Source organism: Physella acuta, unplaced genomic scaffold (genome assembly GCF_028476545.2).
Source record: "Physella acuta isolate Inbredline_101_S28 unplaced genomic scaffold, ASM2847654v3 ptg001216l, whole genome shotgun sequence".
Taxonomy (NCBI): Eukaryota; Metazoa; Mollusca; class Gastropoda; family Physidae; genus Physella; species Physella acuta.
The window spans coordinates 345,651-364,472 of NW_026732733.1; the positions used below are offsets into that span (position 1 = coordinate 345,651).

Sequence of the window (18,822 nt, forward strand, 5' to 3'; positions counted from 1 at the left end):
TATAAAATATTCCTTTTAAGATAATCAAATAATTAATACAGTGATTCCATATGAAATTTATTAGCAGTTTAAAAACCTTTCATCAGAGATGATTTACTATGTTTAAGAACCATCTGTATCTAGAAGATGGACCATTTTTTAAAAGTGTTTTTAATGGTTGTAGGTTCTGAGGAAGACCAAGAGGCCACAGAAATGCTGGTGGGTAATGCACAGAACTTGATGCAGGCTGTGAAGGAAACCGTCCGCACAGCGGAGGCCGCGTCCATCAAGATCCGCGTGGACTCTGGATACACCATCCGATGGGCCCGCAAGCGACCTTGGTACACATAATAGCTGTGACCAGGATAGAAGACAAGGGTAGAATAATAATAATAAAATTTTCAGGTTTTACTATTGCTGTAGATACCCTACTGTTTTGCTTACTTTGAACTCTTTAATTAATCACGTGTACAAGCCAAACCATGCTTATGGTTACAGAACAGTTTAGTCATGGTAATATTGATATTAAAGACTTTCAACCTACTGGAGAGCTTTTCAGTTCGGATTTATGATTTTTTTTTTCTGTCATATAAGATGTATATTTTTTATGTTGTAGTGAAGAAACAGATATAGTTTTTAGGTGAAAGAACAAAAGATAAAATTTGCTATTAGTAATAGATTGAAAGATTTATAAGAAAAAGTTTAGAAATGAACATTTTAAAAATTAGTTTAAATATGTCTTAGCTGGAAAATTTTTTAAAATATTTAAAACTATAGCATGCATTTTGTAACATGTGTTATATCTCTTTATTTATCAACACACTGGAGTAAGGTTTGGCCTAGATTCTAATGGTGCTAGCTGGCAATCCATCAGTTGAAGCTTGGCCAGGTTTCAACTGATTTTGGTGCCTTCATTGCTTTTATGTCATTTGTTTTTCAGTTTGAGTGTGAGAAATGAGTTGTTTCATTAAAAATTTAGATGTAAATGACATGGAATTTATTATAATTTAAAAAGCAAAGTAAAAACTTACAGTTTCAACATTTTGTTGAAACTATAAAAATAAAATGTTACATCATAGTCTCTTTATGTTAATATGTTGAACATAAAAACATAATTAAACTGTAATCTATATGTAAATTATTTACTGTTTATATTTGTTCATTAGCCAACTGTCCCAATTACTTAATGCCAACAATATCTTGGTTCATTATACCTGGGGAATATCCAACTAACTTTAACAGAAATATCTGATTTTATGAAAAGTATACTTAAATATGAGTTTGTTTTTTATTTTGTAATCATTTTTGTATTGAAATTTTTTGTGGTAAAAAATTTTTTTTAATGAGAGTTCAGTTATTTTAGACCTAATTTACTATGTCATAGCTTGATGACACATATATTCTGTAACTTTGATATATTTATTTAACATTATCTAATTATCTATACATTCAAACTATATGCATTATACAATAGCTATTTTAAAATTTGTTTTGTTTTCCTGTTTAATTCAGTTGTATTTTTAAAAGTCTGCTTTAGTATTGTATTGTGATGTATTGAAGTTTGTGTCTATAACGTATAAGTATTGTTAGAATTATTTATTTTTTAAAAATTTAGGGTTTACAATTCCAGTAAGTGCATAGATATTTTGTTTCTGATACAAACCACACATGACGAAAATCTGTTGTTAGTTGTGAAGGAAAGAAAAAGTAACTGTTACTTAGCAACCACCAAACATTGATGTAGTCTTGTTTTGTTTTTGAATGGTAGATTAGCATTTGTTTAACAAGTAGATCTAGTCTCCTCACTGTGTTATTTTTTTTTCCTCTTTTTATTTTAGCTAATGTGAGTTAGCATAATAAATTATCCACATTCTTTGTATTCTTGTCAGGGTTTCATCACTGAAATAGCTGCTAACGTTTTGCGCTAGACTAAAAAAAATTAGTTAAACGCTATTTTTTAAAATCATATTTTTGTTGTAAGAGAAAGAAAAAAGTACAAGAAAGCAAATGTTTGTAGTCCGTTGTGGCATATCGCATGGGTGTGAGGCAATGGGGGTTGATTATTTTTAATTACATACTGTAATATTCTATCTAGGCTGTCATTTTTTATTCTCTAAAAATATGATTCTAGAAAGCAATATAAAATTTGTATTTGCCTTGAGCAACACCAAACTCTACATTCAAAATTCTAGTTTTTTTTAAACCTGTTGGAAGTTTTAGAGAAAAAAAAATTTTATGTTGTTAAATTAATAAAATTAAACAACGAATATACTTATAACTTAAATTAATATTTGTTAATTTTTATTAAAAAATGGAAAAATTAAAATAAATTTCTGCAAAAAAACAATTGTTGTTTGACCAGTAGACTATTTTTAGTCTTTTAGCATTTAATTTATTACCTCCCCTGACAGTTGAAACCATTTGGGCGGGTTATGTTGGATTCTTCTTTACTGAATAAACTGACCAATCAGAGTGCTGCAAAAGCCATTGCTTTAGAATGTTAAAGTGTAGCTGTAAATATATTTCTGTATGCTACTCTCCATACTTTCTTGTTATGATCAGATATCTCACAATTCAGCATTCTTCTATTATTAGAAAAATCAATAGAGATTACTCGGATTGGAATAGAAAAGCAAAATTTAATTTTTGGATTGGAATAGCTTTTCCTATTAAGTATAATCTATTAATTGATTAATTTGCAGAGATTCAAATTGAAAAACATGTAAAATAAGTATTGAAAAACATGTCTGATAGAGTGGAAGAATATTAATGTTTTAATGAGTCCATATTTCTGCACTCTGTCATGTACAATTTTCTATTAGTTATGATAAAAACTTGTATTTCTAATAAGTAATAAACTATGATGTGTTGTATGCTAAAACTGTCTTTGTTTTCTCAATGTATGTATTATAATATACACATAGATAGATTGGATATACAGAGATAGGCTATGTAATGTATGTGTATATTTGTTTTGAAGTTGAACACTTACAATAAGCACATACTAATCGTTATTATTTTTTTAAAAAAACATTTTACTAGGAAAATGTTTAAACATTAATAACTTCCGTGTGAACCAAACTTTGTAAAAAAAAATAATTAATTCTTTTGGGTTATCAGTACACCCCATTTTGCTTGATATTAATCCCACCAACCAATCTTGAAAATATAACCTCATATAAAAACCAACACCAAATCCTCTAAACTCTAAACCTAACATTTAAATCCTATCGTGTGTTTAGCCCACAGCTACAACATTTAATTATTTTTTTTAGTTTGGAAACCCCACCTTACGTGCAATGAAACGATCAATCAATAGCCATTTACATTGATTAATTTAGCACACAGCTAATCTGAGTTGGTCGTGAACAGAAATGCTACCACGCGCAGTGATACGGATAAACACGGGAAGTAAATCCGCGTTAACTAGTGCGGTGATTTGTCTACCTTACAACAACGCGATGGCTGAGCGCATCTATTGGGGTTGACAAATCCGACATTTTCGCGGTAAAGCTTTTGATTGTTGGGCGTAAGCCTGTGGAAGCCGATTCTGAATGGCTGCTGGAGTCTGACATTTGGAACAAGATTACATGAATTCAGATGCTAGAGGGAGCAGGGTGATGAAGTGCAACGGTTTTTTCAGACTTTTTTTTTACTCCGAGGGAGCATTTCGATGTAGTGTGGGAGGGGGTGGACACTGGTTGATGTTGTATATTTTTCTATGTAAATCTTTTTTTTTTCTATTTCTTCTTCTTCGTTCTTAATTTTTATTTTTGGTGTTGGAAGGGATCGAGCCTATTATCTATTTAAAACGTAATTTTTTAAAAAAATTTCGTCTTGGGGGAGGGGCGATGGGCATACTCAATGGGGGGGGGGGGGGGGGGGGAAGGGGGTATCCCTCGAGTTGATGCCTGAAAGAAACTCCAATGAAGTGCGATACGGGTAACCAGATATGGGCAAAGGGGGAAGAGGCGAATGTGTTTGGAACAATGCGTTAAATTTATACATTTGCAGTGAATATAGTGTGGTACATAGGTAGATAAGCACATGGTCGGGGATTAAAGGGGAGGGGGGGGGGGGGGTAGAGTGCGAAATGCATAGGTTTAGTTCACGGTTCCGTGTTCACTGGACGTCCCAGAACTCAGCCATCTCTAATAGGGACCTGACCAGTCGGGGAAAGCCAAGCCGGCTGCCATAGGGTTGACCACCTTATCCCTTCATGTGCCGAGGTCTACTCGAACTACTTCATCTGCAACCTCTGGTCTGAAACGGGACTTGAATGGTGGAAGAGGGGCGTGTGTGTGTGTGTGTGTGTGTATGATACGGATAGCATGCGATCAAATGTTTGCTGTCGAGGGCGCTAGGAGATTGATGGAGGAGGGAGTATTACACTGATAACAAGATATCTCTTCAAACCAAGCTCGTGGGGGGGGGGGGGGAGTGTAGTGTAAAGCTAAATATTAGCTTCTGCAGAGAAATGGAGTTCGGGTGGAAAGGGGGGGGGGATGAAAATGCTACACTGAAATAAATTAGCGCGGCTACGGCACGGTTCGGAGGAGAGGGTAGGAGCAGTGTTTCTTTCAGACTTTTTTTTCTTCGGGGGGGGGGGCTGACACTGGTAAAAGTATATATTTTCTATATAAATTATATTTTCGTTCGGAGGAAAGGGGGCGGTAGACGTTCGGAGGCACGGAGCGTGGGGGGGGGGGGGTCGCTCACCGAAGAAATGCCTGGAAGAAACTCTCAGTAGGAGGGAATAAGAAACGTTTTCAATAGTGAGCAGAGTTTCTTTCAGGCATCTCTCTCCCTCTCCTCCCCCGCCCCACCGAAGAATGTCTCCCACGAATGAAATAGAATTTATATCGAAAATATATACCAGCTTGCTTTTATTTTCTCACAAAAAAAAACAAGTAAATTTAAAAATGTTTCCTTATTTATCTATAAGTCGCCCGATTGTGTCTAGAATGCTTACATGGAAGTGACCTTTACAATACAATTTAAAAATAAACCTGACCAGATATTCTAACAATACGTCACGTTCTACACACTGGTTTATACAGCAGCTGCGCCACCCCGCCACCCTTTTTCTTTCTTTCTCTGTCCTAGACTAAGTTATATAATAAATACATCATCCGCCATGCCCCAACTCAAACTACGGTATATAACAGTTACATCAACACCACCACCCTTCAAGAATCTATCTATCTATATCTATATATATAATTCTCTTCTGGGAGCCGCTAGAAAACAAGCTGCAAACGCGCCTAGAAAACAAGCTGTAAACGCGCTCCATACCTCCCCACCCCTACATGGTTTTAGTGAGCTGTGTTCACTCTAAATGTTTACAAGCAGAGCCAACGATTTTAAACGTAGGGGGGGATGGAAGGAATGGGGGGGGGGGTATGGTCCTTAACGAGCTACTTATAGTGTTTTAAAGAAATATTTTCAGTGTCAGCGTTGGTACTGTCGAATTCACAAATTATGAATTACTGAAAATTAGAAACAACTAAATAGCGGCGTATGATACGCAGCGGGTCGGCTCGTATATATAATTCTCTTCTGGGAGCCGTTAGAAAACAAGCTGCAAGCGCCTCCTTGCAGTCCCCTCTCTTTCTCTCTATCACTATCACTACCACCCCCCACCCCACCCCAACATTGTCTGGTGAGCGGTGTTCACTCTAAATTTTTACAAAGCTAAATGCTTACAAATCGTAGAGCCGTACAGCCGGGTTTCTATTAGGGGCAGATAATTTAGTTCGATTTTAAACTTACAGGGGGTAACTAAGAAATAACGAAGAGGAGGCTGCTTTCACGGGGGGTGTAGGGTCGGGGTTAGGGGAAAGGGGTTAGTGTTTTAAAGCAAATATTTTCAGTGGCAGCATTGGTACTGTCGAATTCACAAATTATGAATTACTGAAAAGTAGAAAATAAAACAACTAAATAGCGGCGTATGATACGCTGCGGGTCGGCTCGTATATAATTCTATTCTGGGATCAGTTAGAAAACAAGCTGCAAGCGCGCCTTTGCAGTCCCCTCTCTTCCTCTCTATCACTATCACTACCACCCCCACCCCACCCCCAAATGATCTGGTGAGCGGTGTTCACTCTGTTTACATTTTACAATCATAGAGACGGGTTTGATGACGGCAATTAGGGGCAGATAATTTAGTTTGAAACGATTTTAAACTTAGAGGAGGTAACTAAGAGGAGGCTGCTTTCACGTGGGGGGGGGGGGGGGGTAGTGTTTTTAAGCAAATATTTTCAATGGCAGTATTGGTACTGTCGAATTCACAAATTATAAATTACTGAAAAGTAGAAAAAAAAACAACTAAATAGCGGCGTATGATACGCAGCGGGTCGGCTCGTATATATAATTCTCTTCTGGGAGACACTAGAAAACAAGCTGTAAACGCGCTCCCTACCATCCCCACCCCTACATGGTCTAAGTGAGCTGTGGTTCACGCTATGTTTACCTTCGTGGAGTCGGGTTTAGTGACGGCTATTAGGGGCAGATAATTTAGTTTGAAACGATTTCAAACGTTGGGGGGGGGGGGGGGGAATGGGGGGGGGGGGGGTTATGGTCTTTAACGAGCTACTTATAGTGTTTTAAAGAAATATTTTCAGTGTCAACGTTGGTACTGTCGAATTCACAAATTATGAATTACTGAAAAGTAGAAAAAAGAACAACTAAATAGCGGCGTATGATACGCTGCGGGTCGGCTCGTATATAATTCTATTCTGGGATCAGTTAGAAAACAAGCTGCAAGCGCGCCTTTGCAGTCCCCTCTCTACCTCTCTATCACTATCACTACCACCCCCACCCCACCCCCAAATGATCTGGTGAGCGGTGTTCACTCTGTTTACATTTTACAATCATAGAGACGGGTTTGATGACGGCAATTAGGGGCAGATAATTTAGTTTGAAACGATTTTAAACTTAGAGGAGGTAACTAAGAGGAGGCTGCTTTCACGTGGGGGGGGGGGTAGTGTTTTTAAGCAAATATTTTCAATGGCAGTATTGGTACTGTCGAATTCACAAATTATAAATTACTGAAAAGTAGAAAAAAAAACAACTAAATAGCGGCGTATGATACGCAGCGGGTCGGCTCGTATATATAATTCTCTTCTGGGAGACACTAGAAAACAAGCTGTAAACGCGCTCCCTACCATCCCCACCCCTACATGGTCTAAGTGAGCTGTGGTTCACGCTATGTTTACCTTCGTGGAGTCGGGTTTAGTGACGGCTATTAGGGGCAGATAATTTAGTTTGAAACGATTTCAAACGTTGGGGGGGGGGAATGGGGGGGGGGGGGTTATGGTCTTTAACGAGCTACTTATAGTGTTTTAAAGAAATATTTTCAGTGTCAGCGTTGGTACTGTCGAATTCACAAATTATGAATTACTGAAAAGTAGAAAAAAGAACAACTAAATAGCGGCGTATGTTAAGCCGCGGGCCGGCTCGTAGGATATACAGCAGCTACATCTTCAACCGCCCCCACATTATATAATTACAGCAAACATCCCAGGCTACATTATACAGTAACCACCACTAGACTACATTATACAGTAATCACCATAGACTACATTATACAGCAAACATCCCAGGCTACATTATACAGTAATCACCATTATGCAGTAACCACCACCATAACCACCGCTAGACTACATTACACAACAACCACACATTCAACCATTCCTCAGACAAATACAGCAACCACCCCAGACTACATCACACAACTACACTATAAACCATCATCAACTACATTATACAATAACCACACCATCTACCACCTGCCATATACTCTGATTTATTATGACCCCCCCCCCTCTTCCAATTCTCCTCCCGCTCCCCCCCCCCATCCCCCCACAGCCGTACCCTAACGCAATACTCTGGGAAAACCAGCAACTGTTTATGTTGGCACTGGGCTCCATCAGTGGTAAACAAATACGTGTGGACGCAGGAGTCACTCGGTTCATATATCCCACACACTCAACGGACAAAGAAAGTAATTGACATTAACGGTTGGACAGGATTGATGAATAAATAAACAGCATCGGGTTTTCTCATTTTACACCTTAAAAAAAAAAAAAAAGTCACAGCTAAGGGAAACAATTCCAAGTTGTTTTTAGTTATCTCCCCTGGTCTAGAGTTGCTTTCGTGATAAAACATGGAAGTGATTTTTTTTTTCACGCCGGTGTCGCGGGTGAGACAAGCGCACATCCAGCAATGCCTCGTGTCCTATTCATGTTGTGACGTCGGATTGGCACCCGCGTGCAAGGGAGAGTACCTAGGAAAATCGATCTCGCTGCTAAAAATGAAATGAAAGAGTAGAGTCCCTTGTGGGAGGGGGGGGGGGGGGCGAAAGCGTGAAAGTAAAACGATACTCTTGTAGCTTAGTTAGCAAAATAAAAACCAGAAATAGAAAATCCCATTAAACAATGATAAAGTTCTATTTTAAAATATAAAAAAAGTGTTTGTAAAACTATTTTCAGAACATTTATTTAAACAATAAAAAGACTAAAAAGAAAGATGTTTGGGTGATCAAAACAACCCACTCCCCCATAACAATAATAATTAAAAACGCTGCGTTAAGTTTGATTATAAATGGTAAGGCTATCAAAATAATACTCTTTAATACAACAGCTGTCATTCTAGCTGCTCATACTATTCTTGTTTTACATAGTCATTCTGTTTAACTCATTTCGTTTTTTACTTTCTCGTATATACGAAGTATAGAGAAAGTCTTGTAATCGTGCAAAAAAAAAAATCGAGATTTGTAAGATTTTTACAAATCTCGACGTTTTACATCTCACTGATACGGAAAAACATAATTTTGCAATCTTGTCCGTATGTCTGTGTGTCTGTCTGTGTGTCTGTGTGTGTGTGTGTAAACACGATAACTTGAGTACCGTTACAGCTAGGTTGATGACATTTCATATATAAGTATTTTATCAAAATCGTAGATCCGAATCAACTTTTGAGCGATTGCCGATAACCCGAAATGGTACTTTTTCTACTTTGAATTTTTCAAAAGCCTATAACTTGAGTACTATTTCAGACAGATAAATGAAATTTCACATGTCAGTAAAATATCTAATTCTCTACCTTCTGTCAAATTTTGAGTAATTTTCCTTGACCGTAAGTACTAATTTACGCTATTTCCGATTTCTCAAAAAACGCATGTAAATTTATAAAGTACTAATAATATTGCGCACTATTATGCACTTTTTTATTTGGCGTTCACTTGGTGTGCAATTCTTTTGTCTACGAGATTTTATTCTATTTTAAAAACTTTAAGTATTTAAAATGGATTAAAAATCATGTCTATAGCCCGAGTTCCCATCCTGTGTTATTTTATATAAGAATATTCGAGAAAGTTTTGGGGAGATCACTCCCGGTTTATTTAATGTGATTTTTTTTTCCATTGCGCATTTTTTTCGGTACGCAATATTTGAATGCGCATTGTTGAATGAAAACGTTCCATCCATGAGCAATTTATTTGCAGGAGCCTAGTTACCCGTGTCGAAACAGATGTAGCAAGGCATAAAAACCGATGATAAAATATCTGAGAAGTTCAGATTAAATCATCACACAGTTTTTCTACCATGTAAGGCAAATGGCCTCTATTAGCTACTTGTACCGTTGCTATCTCTAGCATTTTCTGCCCTCTCCGGAAATAGAATTAAAGTAATGCTCGAATCTTAGCATTTTTTAAAAAGTCTGGTAATCGATTAAAAAGCCAACCTGATACTTTCCTGAGATGGAAAACTTTTTTGAAATGGTAGAAAAATCATTTCTCTATACCAGACAGCAATTTATTGATAAAATATGTCGTGCCCAGAAAGTTTCTGCTATCGATCTAGTACTGTAAAGAGGTTAGGAGTAGAGTTAGGTTTTGGATTAAACAATAGGTGAAAGGTTACCCTAGGCGAGGAGCAAAGCGGGTTTGTTGTGTATGGGATGTAGCAGCATTTTTCGCTCTCTTACAAATGTATGCAGTTGGAGGATTTTGCGATAAAAAACGATTCGGAGTGGCGGTGTCCAGGCACTCGAGTACCGTATAGCGCCCTGAGTCCCGTCCCCCCCCCCCCACACCATTAGCTCTCTTAGAACCTGCTGCAGGGATACTAGTTGATTTAAAGGTTAAACTGCACCAGGCGCATCCGCCGGCGCCCGGTGTTCTTTTGGTAAGAAGCACCCCGGACTCCCCAATGAGCACCATGAAAACTACGTTGATTTTTAATGAGTAACATACAGTATGGCTACGATGGGTTACTATAATCGTTGTCTAAATTGAGCCAAACGCATCCGTCGGCGCCCTGGCGGTCGTTTGATATGGAGCACCCCAGTTTCCACTGTGAGCACCATGACGCCTACATTTGTTTTTAAGAGCACCCTTAACTTGGACACGGTGGACCACTACATTCAGTGACTAAACCGAAGCAAGGGACGCACCCAACGCCTTTCTGTAGGGTTACCGGTGGCTCCTAAGAGCACCCCGCAACGCCCCTAACATCTGGGCGGTAGCAGAGGTGAGTTCTACCTCAATATTTCTGAGGGTTATTAAACTCAAGGCGATCTTGCAGCTTGCCGACGTGTTTCTGGGCGGAAGTGTGGACAAACTCGTGCCCCAACAACTGACATCCATCATGAGCTTTTTACACTTAAATAACTCACTTTTAGAAAAACAAGTTCACACATTTAAAAATACGCGATTAGTAACGCGTTGAAACCTTTATAAAATGTTTCGGCACAGGTGTGTAGGCCTAGATCGTAGCAACGCGCGGGACGAGTACGCCTGTGAATACATACATGTGTGTAGCTTTAGCTCACTCCATGCGCCAAAGTGTGTACAACACAGCTTAGAAATGTGCCGACGCACCCCGTAACTGCGAAGCACCGAACGACACACTAATCCCGTCTAATTAATCCTGCGTAGCCATAGATCAAAGTATTATCAATTTTTTATCCACCCTGTTATTAGTCGTAGCGTGCGCAGTTTTCAGACCTAACGTGCGGTGCAGGCAGTAACGTGCGGTGAAAGTTTTCGTTTTCATCTGTCACGCCGGAAGTCGAAAGTGTCACGCGCGCATGGCGGCGGCACGGGTTTCATACGGCAACTCGCGCGCAACCACCTCCCACTAGACGCCGGGGAACGTCAGACGCAAATCTGCTGCGTCAAACTTTTTTTTTTCTCTGACGGTCACACAAACAGGCAGAGGTTGACAAAAGCTTAAAGGATTTTCTTTTTTAACGGAACAAAATGATTCATGACTTATAAAAAGGTGAATGTCTTTTAGTTATGATAAAGATCTAATACCAATCTATGTAAGTATTTATCAAATGCTGTTAACATGAACTATTTCTTTGCAATAGATTTGTGACTGTTTTATTTATGTATGTTTAACTTAATGGCTACAATAGTTTCGTCTAGATCTAAACCATGGGCATAGGTAATGCTCACATTTTACAAAGGTTTACAGTATTAGTTTTTATACATCTAGGGTGACGGATGGGGGTGGTTTGAGAGGTGGCGGTACGCCGACTTAATTATCTTCACCCAAAGATAGAAGTCACATCGCTTCGTTAGTAACTGATATTGACAATGCCCTACTAACTAGTAAAACAACTGTAATTGGAATGAGCTCAATCAGTAACATAGTGTGTGTGTGTCTGTGGGGGGCAGTGTTTCTTCCAGACTTTTTTCTCCGGGGGGGGGGGGATCTTGAAATTTTCGGGGGGGGGGGGGCGGTAAACTTTCTTCGGGGGGGGGGGCGGACACTGTTAAAAGTATATATTTTCTATATAAATTATATTCATTTTGTTCGGGGGGGGGCGGTAAAAATTTTTCGGGGGGGGGGGGGGGGGCTAAGCCCCCCCCCCCCCCCCGAAGAGATGCCTGGAAGAAACTCTGGTGGAGGGAGGGTTAAAGTTATCTTTTCTTACTTGGTGGTTCAGGGAGCTGATGAAGTAGAGTTCACCTGTTTCTGTGACCTCGGCTTATAAAGGAATAATTTGATCAGAACTAAGCAGTGCCGCTTTTAATTTCTTTAACGTGAGTTGGGTACCCATCAGAGCTGGATGGATTCATGGACTTCCTACGAACTCGAGCCCGAGATCCGAACTCGAAGCATTCGGGTAGACGTCTTGAGCTCTACCATCCGACCATACCAATCCATGTTTTAGAGTGGCGTTTATTACCCCCTACTCACACATGGACCCCCAAAATAACACACAAAATCCAGCTTTGACCACTGCGCTAAAGAATATATTACCAATCAGTCTACAACATTTAAAACATAATTATTAAGTTATTTTATTAATACAACTACTCCCAATCCTCCCCTCCCCGTATTATAAAATAACACATGTGACCTACGTATAATATTACAAGGCGTATACTTAAGGTGGGTGAAATCTTGAAACATTATCCTACATCTATACAATACGTCCAGAACCCACCTGAGGATGTAACTCGATAAACACGTGGCCGCCCTTACCTAAATAAGTTGTTCGAACTCTCTGGAATCAACTGACCCAAGTGCCAGCGCCCTCTAGAAAGGTTTTCCCATCCACTTTCACTCACGTTCTGCGGGAGGTAACTGCCACACTGACATTCAGAGCTCTTCAATTATTGATGGTAATTTTCCTTACAAAAGAGCTCCGCCTAGCTCAATGGAACAAAGTGCGCCGACGTACAAGATTTAGAAAAGTTTTTTAAAATGAATAGTGAATGTCGGTTAAAACAAGTGATATATTGCTAGTGTGTAAAAACGGACATTGATTTTTCTTAATGTGTGGTTTGTGCGCGGATGAGAGTTCATATATTTCCATGTTGTTAAAAGGTATTGATGAAACGTGATTAACCTTTTTCGATTCGTTGTTGTTTTTCAAGCAGAGAAATACTCGGATTGAAGATTTTTTTTAACCGATATTTTTGGTACGTTTAGAATTAAGAAATTAGGTTATGTGTCAGTGTTAGGGGTTAGAGTGGGATAGGGGTAATGGTTAAGTTTGCGATAACAGCGAAAAAAACCACCCTGTCAAAGAATATATAGGTTCGGGTCGGTAAAGCTCATGATTTCTAAACCGAGAAGTCCAGAGTTCGAACCCTCGGGCAGATGAGTTTCGATAGCTGGGGACAGCGATCTATCTATGAAAGAAAACCCTAAACAACTGTCGTATGTTATAGGATGGATAAAGGCTATGGAAGCAAATCCAAAGAGAAAAAGTAGGCTGAAATCGGAGTCAAGTGGCGCATAACAGATTAATTTAGTTGGAGGAAATCCCGTCCTCCATTACAACTAAGAACGAAGAAGAAGGATAACAATCAGTACTGAGTTAATCTTCCTTCCCGTTCGTTATTAGAAGCTGTTTGAACTAGGTTAGATGGGTTAGGATGTGTTAAAGACACGTTAGCAGTCATCTTCGTATGTCGTCGTGTATAAACACGGCTGTTTAAATATTAAACTTTTTTTCAGCTACTCTTTAAAACTATTAATTAAAATAGGCCTAATTTAGCCAAAACTTTTTTTTTCTTTAAATCGGGTTCATGGTCTCGATGTCATCGACAACATGCCCCAGGGAGCGTTGCCCATTCCAGTATCGTTTACGTGCAGTTGCGTAGCGACGGGGGGAGGGGGGGCAGGGGGGGGGGGTACATATGTCTAGAGGCGTAGCGAGGGGGGGAGCGGAGAGGGACATATGTCCCCGGGCGCCGACCTTAGGGGGTGCCAAAATGGGTTGGAAAAACAAATTGAAAGTTTGAGGGGGGGGGGGGGTGCAAATTGAAAGTTTGAGGGGGGGGGGGGGGGGTTGCAAATCGAAAGTTTGTCCCCAGGCGCCGGGAAGGGTCGCTACGCCTCTGCATATGTCCCCGGGTGCCGACCCTAGGGGCGCCAAAAAAAGCTAATTTAAGCTATTTTGAATTATAAATATAAAATATATATGGGAGGGGGGGGGGGGGGCGCCAAATTGAAAGTTTGTCCAGGAGGGGTCGCTACGCCTCTGTTTACGTGTCATGTCTACCTAATCTGACCAATCGTTACTGACCACACGTGTCCAGCGTTTATAGGCCTATCGTACGCGCATGGCTCGCCATGTATTGTCTAGACTGCCCAAAATGACACTTACCAGATGGCCAGTCACGGATGTCGCCATTCCAGGTGCAGGTCACGTGATATAACGATAACAGTGCTGTTTATTTTTTTAAAGTATTTTTATTAATGAAACAACTGAAGAAAATAGAAATTGTGAAACAGAAAGTATTGAGGCTCAGGCTCCGGAACCTCGGCTGCTCAGAGGCGTAGCGACCCTTCCCGGCGCCCGGGGACAAGCTTTTCGATTTGCACCCCCCTCAAGATTTCGATTTGCACCTCCCCCCCCCCCCTCAAACTTTCGATTTGCACCCACCCCCTCGAGATTTCCATTTGCGCCCCCCCCCCCCCTCAAACTTTCGGTTTGCACCCCCCTTCAACCTTTCAATTTATTTTTCCGACCCATTTTGGCGCCCCCTAAGGTCGGCGCCCGAGGACATATGTCCCCCCCCCCCCCTCGCTACGCTACTACGGCTGCTTATTCCAAAACATAACTAAGACTTTTTAAAACTCACAAATTATATCGATCTAGATTCTAGTTATATCATACTGCAAATGAAAACAGAATGTAAAATTTCGATGATATATAACATCACTGTTGTGTCTGACAAACCGCAATTAAAATATACCCACGACGACAGGCGATATAATTTGAATGTGGTCAAATTGGCAGCCCAAAAATAAAACTGTCTAGACTGACCGAACTGACACTTACCAGATGGCCACACGAGGAGACGCCATCCCAGGTGCAGGTCACGTCATACTAACAGTAGCCTTTAATTAAATTGTGTAGTTAAAGTTTAGCTGTTACTGAAGTATGTTGCTTTCGTTCAAGATAGGCTAACGTACGAAAAATGTTGACCATATCTATTTATGTAAGTAAATTTAAACATTTGTAAAATGTTCAATGTACATCAAATAGTTGATCGTTATTGTTGATATAGATGAAACCCCAAACGTAGCGGCCGTAAAAAAATATTAAGCCTGAAAGAATTAATACATTTTAACACTTTAGGAATCAATGACATGGCATTTTTGCGTGTAAGGCTACACTTTTATTTATTTTCTTCAAGCCTAAATTATAACTTGCAGTTTCCCTTTCGTAAGACAAGATTTGATTGGCTGTACAGAAACCCCGTGATCGATCTTCCCGTAAACCCCATTTAGTTGTAATTTGTACCCAAATCTTTGCCGTTAATTTAAAAAAAATTATCATTTTTAAAACTACATGGCCTTGTTAGGCCATGTTTATTTTCAGTGAAAAAATGAAAACAACCAAGTAGTGTTTCGCCTTTTAAAATTTTTATTTAGTTATCGAAAATACCAAAAAAACATCAAATACATCCAATCTTTGTAAAGTCTGATAAAAATCAAAAAGTCAGGTTTTTTATAACTTATAACCATATTTATTTTAATAACATGCACTTGATTTTAAAATTTTATTGGTCCTGCGACTAACATCGAGGCTATTCTCTTTAGTGTCCATAATAATAACAACATCATTTGAGATTTAGATTTTGCAATTAAAATCTGGATTGTAAAAAATAACTTAATGATCTATTAATTTGAATTTATTGCTAATTCATCTTGCATTAAAATGCCAGCACCATCAATCAATAAGCAAAGGTACTTTTAAATAAAAATAATTCAATTTTTGAAAGAATATCCTTGGGGAAATTAAATGGACAACGATGTAGAATACTGGTAGAGCTGGCATATTTTACAAACCGCATTGGTTCGCTATCTGATTTATTGCATGTGATTATCTTTTTTTTTTGTAATTACAATTTTATTTTTAAACCTGAAAATGGAAAGTGTAGTCAAATGGTGATTCGACGATCAGTGGGTCCACCCCCCCCCCTTTTTTTTTTATTTTCTCTTTCTCTTTCCCTTTCAGTGGGGTGGGTTGATGGGGTATTGGGCTTATTAGTAGAGCTAATATAAATTTAAGGTTAAATAGAAAAAAATGCTTGTGATAATCTCTCTTTTTTTGGATTTACAAATACTAAAAAAATTAATGTTAAAAATAACACAGTTTACAGTAAATTTTTACAATTTACAGAAAATACAATTTTCAAATAACATTAAGTCACTGTAATATTTAAACTGGTAAACTAGAATTGTTTTAAATCTAAAGTGATAATCTCTCTTGGAGTTACAAGCTGAAGTATATGTCAACTATTGAAAAAGGCTAAATGTCACTAAATGAAGAGGAAAATACATTGATTTTGTATTGGGTATTTGTTTATGTGTGTGTATGTGTTTTATTAGTTTGTATAATCTGCTTTTAGTCTACACATTTTTAAAAGAATTTACAGTAGCCATCATCTTTTTTTTTTCTTTTTTTCAGCCGTAGTTTTTTTCTCGCCCTAACTAACTTTGATGCTCAGATTGCTGGAGTTGTCTGTCCCTTACACAAATTAGGCCACCACAAGAGCAGTTCTCGCCCCTGTTTGTGACGTTTGGATTTACGTGTTTATTCCACTGGAGGGACACAGAAGATGGTGGATTATTGATGATTCAAAAACTTTGGTGGATTATTGGTGGCAGAGTGAAAACTTTGGTCGATTATTAACAGCCAATTAAACTTCTTGGCGGATTATTGATTACAATCACATTCCTATTGGTTGGATTATTGCAAAGTTAAAAATGACGTTCCACAAAAGTAAGTTTCTAAGCATTTCTAACAAATTTCACTTGATGCAAATACATCATTTTATATATATACCAAACGTAGAAAACATTTAACCCCCCCCCTCCCCCCAACACCTGCCCTTCCCACAACGAAATGAAATCGAGGTTTTCTTTTGAGGTTATCACGTACACAGTTCAACATCATCTTGTTAGGTGAAAAACGCTTAGTTAGGAAAACTCGAACTTTCATAGAAATGAAAGAAACAAAAACAAATATCTGGGAATTTTAATATTGGACCTCTAAATGTAATACGGTCTAGATCTAGATCAGGGGTCTCCAAACTACGGCCCGCGGGCCGTATGCGGCCCGCGGGGTCCTCTCATCCGGCCCGCGGAGATCTTTTTGTCCACGGAAAAAAACGTTTGCTGGTGATGGCTGAGGAGCTTTGCCCAGAAAAATCAAAGACATGACTGGAAGAAACTGGCCCACGAGCTGAAATTTGATAGTCAATGCGGCCCTCGGACTGAAACGTTTGGAGACCTCTGATCTAGATGAATGTTGGACAACAACGCGGGATTTGGTGCCCACGGTATTAAGTCTAAGTGGGATTGTGTGACCCCTGTCGTCCACTACACCTGGATTTACTAAATTGGTAGTATTGTGGGGGGGGGGGGGGGGGGGGGAGGGGGGAGACACATAAGAAAATGAAATTCATTGTTAGATTCTAGGTCTTATAAAATAATTTAAGGAAAAAAGTGAAAATTCGGACAGTTCTACTTGACCGATACGATTCACATTTGACACGTGGGTCAAGACATGAAGACAATGCAATCTGAAACTAAATTTGACTTAATTGGATGCCTAATTAATTTTTTTATGAATTAATAAAAATTTGGACCGAATTAGTAGGCATGTCTAGCCAACCACACCACACGCGTCAACACCTTCAATAGCTGCGCCATCACGTAATGGCTGCGTTCAAAAACCATTGCGCGCCTACTGAACGTGATGATGTTCAGTAGGCGCGCAATGGTTTTTAGTCATGTAACTCTATTGTAAATAAAACATGTAAAGTACTGAAAAAAATTCATAAAAAACGTTTTAATAACAAGCTTTTATGTAATGATGCACTAAAAAGTAGAAAATAAATTATAGACTACTATTTAAATAACTATAAAGAAAAGCGTGGGTGTCTTCCTTAACATTAGTAAAGGTATCCAATAGATACTAAAGTGACCCACGCTTTTCTTTATAGTTATTTATTACAAGCTTTTATTTAACTCACTTCCTCGTCAGTCTGTCTAGACGGAAACGCAGGAGTGAAAATTCGGAAACTTCTACTTGACCGACACGATTCACAGTTGGCACGTGGGTCAAGACATGAAGACAATGCAATCTGAAACTAAATTTGACTTAATTGGATGCCTAATTAATTTTTTATTAATTAATTAAAATTTGGACCGAATTAGTAGGCATGTCTAGCCAACCACACCACACGCGTCATCACCTTCAATAGCTGCGCCATCACGTAATGGCTGCGTTCAAAAACCATTGCGCGCCTACTGAACGTGATGTTCAGTAGGCGCGCAATGGTTTTTAGTCATGTAACTCTATTGTAAATAAAACATGTAAAGTACTGAAAATTTTTTTCATAAAAAACGTTTTAATAACAAGCTTTTATGTAATGATGCACTAAAAAGTAGAAAATAAATTATAGACTACTATTTAAATAACTATAAAGAAAAGCGTGGGTCACTTTAGTATCTATTGGATACCTTTACTAATGTTAAGGAAGACACCCACGCTTTTCTTTATAGTTATTTAAATAGTAGTCTATAATTTATTTTCTACTTTTTAGTGCATCATTACATAAAAGCTTGTTATTAAAACGTTTTTTATGAAAAAAAATTTTAATGACTAATCAATGTCCAACACAACACCAACAAAAATACGCGGCACAAAGAAAAATCAACAAAAAAAAAAAAAAAAAAACAACCTCAGCTCTGACCGACCTCCAAGAAGTCCTTTATTTATTCCTTTACGACCCGAAGATAAACAAACTACCCGTCTCTTTTATTGAGTCGTCGCTAGAATTTGTTTGCACGTAAATAA

General features: G+C 38.7%; 1 protein-coding gene across 1 annotated transcript in view; it reads left to right on the forward strand.

Moving 5' to 3' along the window:
• The window catches only part of LOC131957167 (vinculin), a 45,466-nt gene extending 43,140 nt beyond the window's left edge, over positions 1-2,326 (forward strand). The window contains exon 26 of the mRNA XM_059321897.1: positions 164-2,326. Coding sequence (XP_059177880.1) covers positions 164-330 — 167 coding nt within the window. The 3' untranslated portion in view covers positions 331-2,326. The remainder of the gene's footprint in view (positions 1-163) is intronic.
• Positions 2,327-18,822: the final 16,496 nt, after the last annotated feature.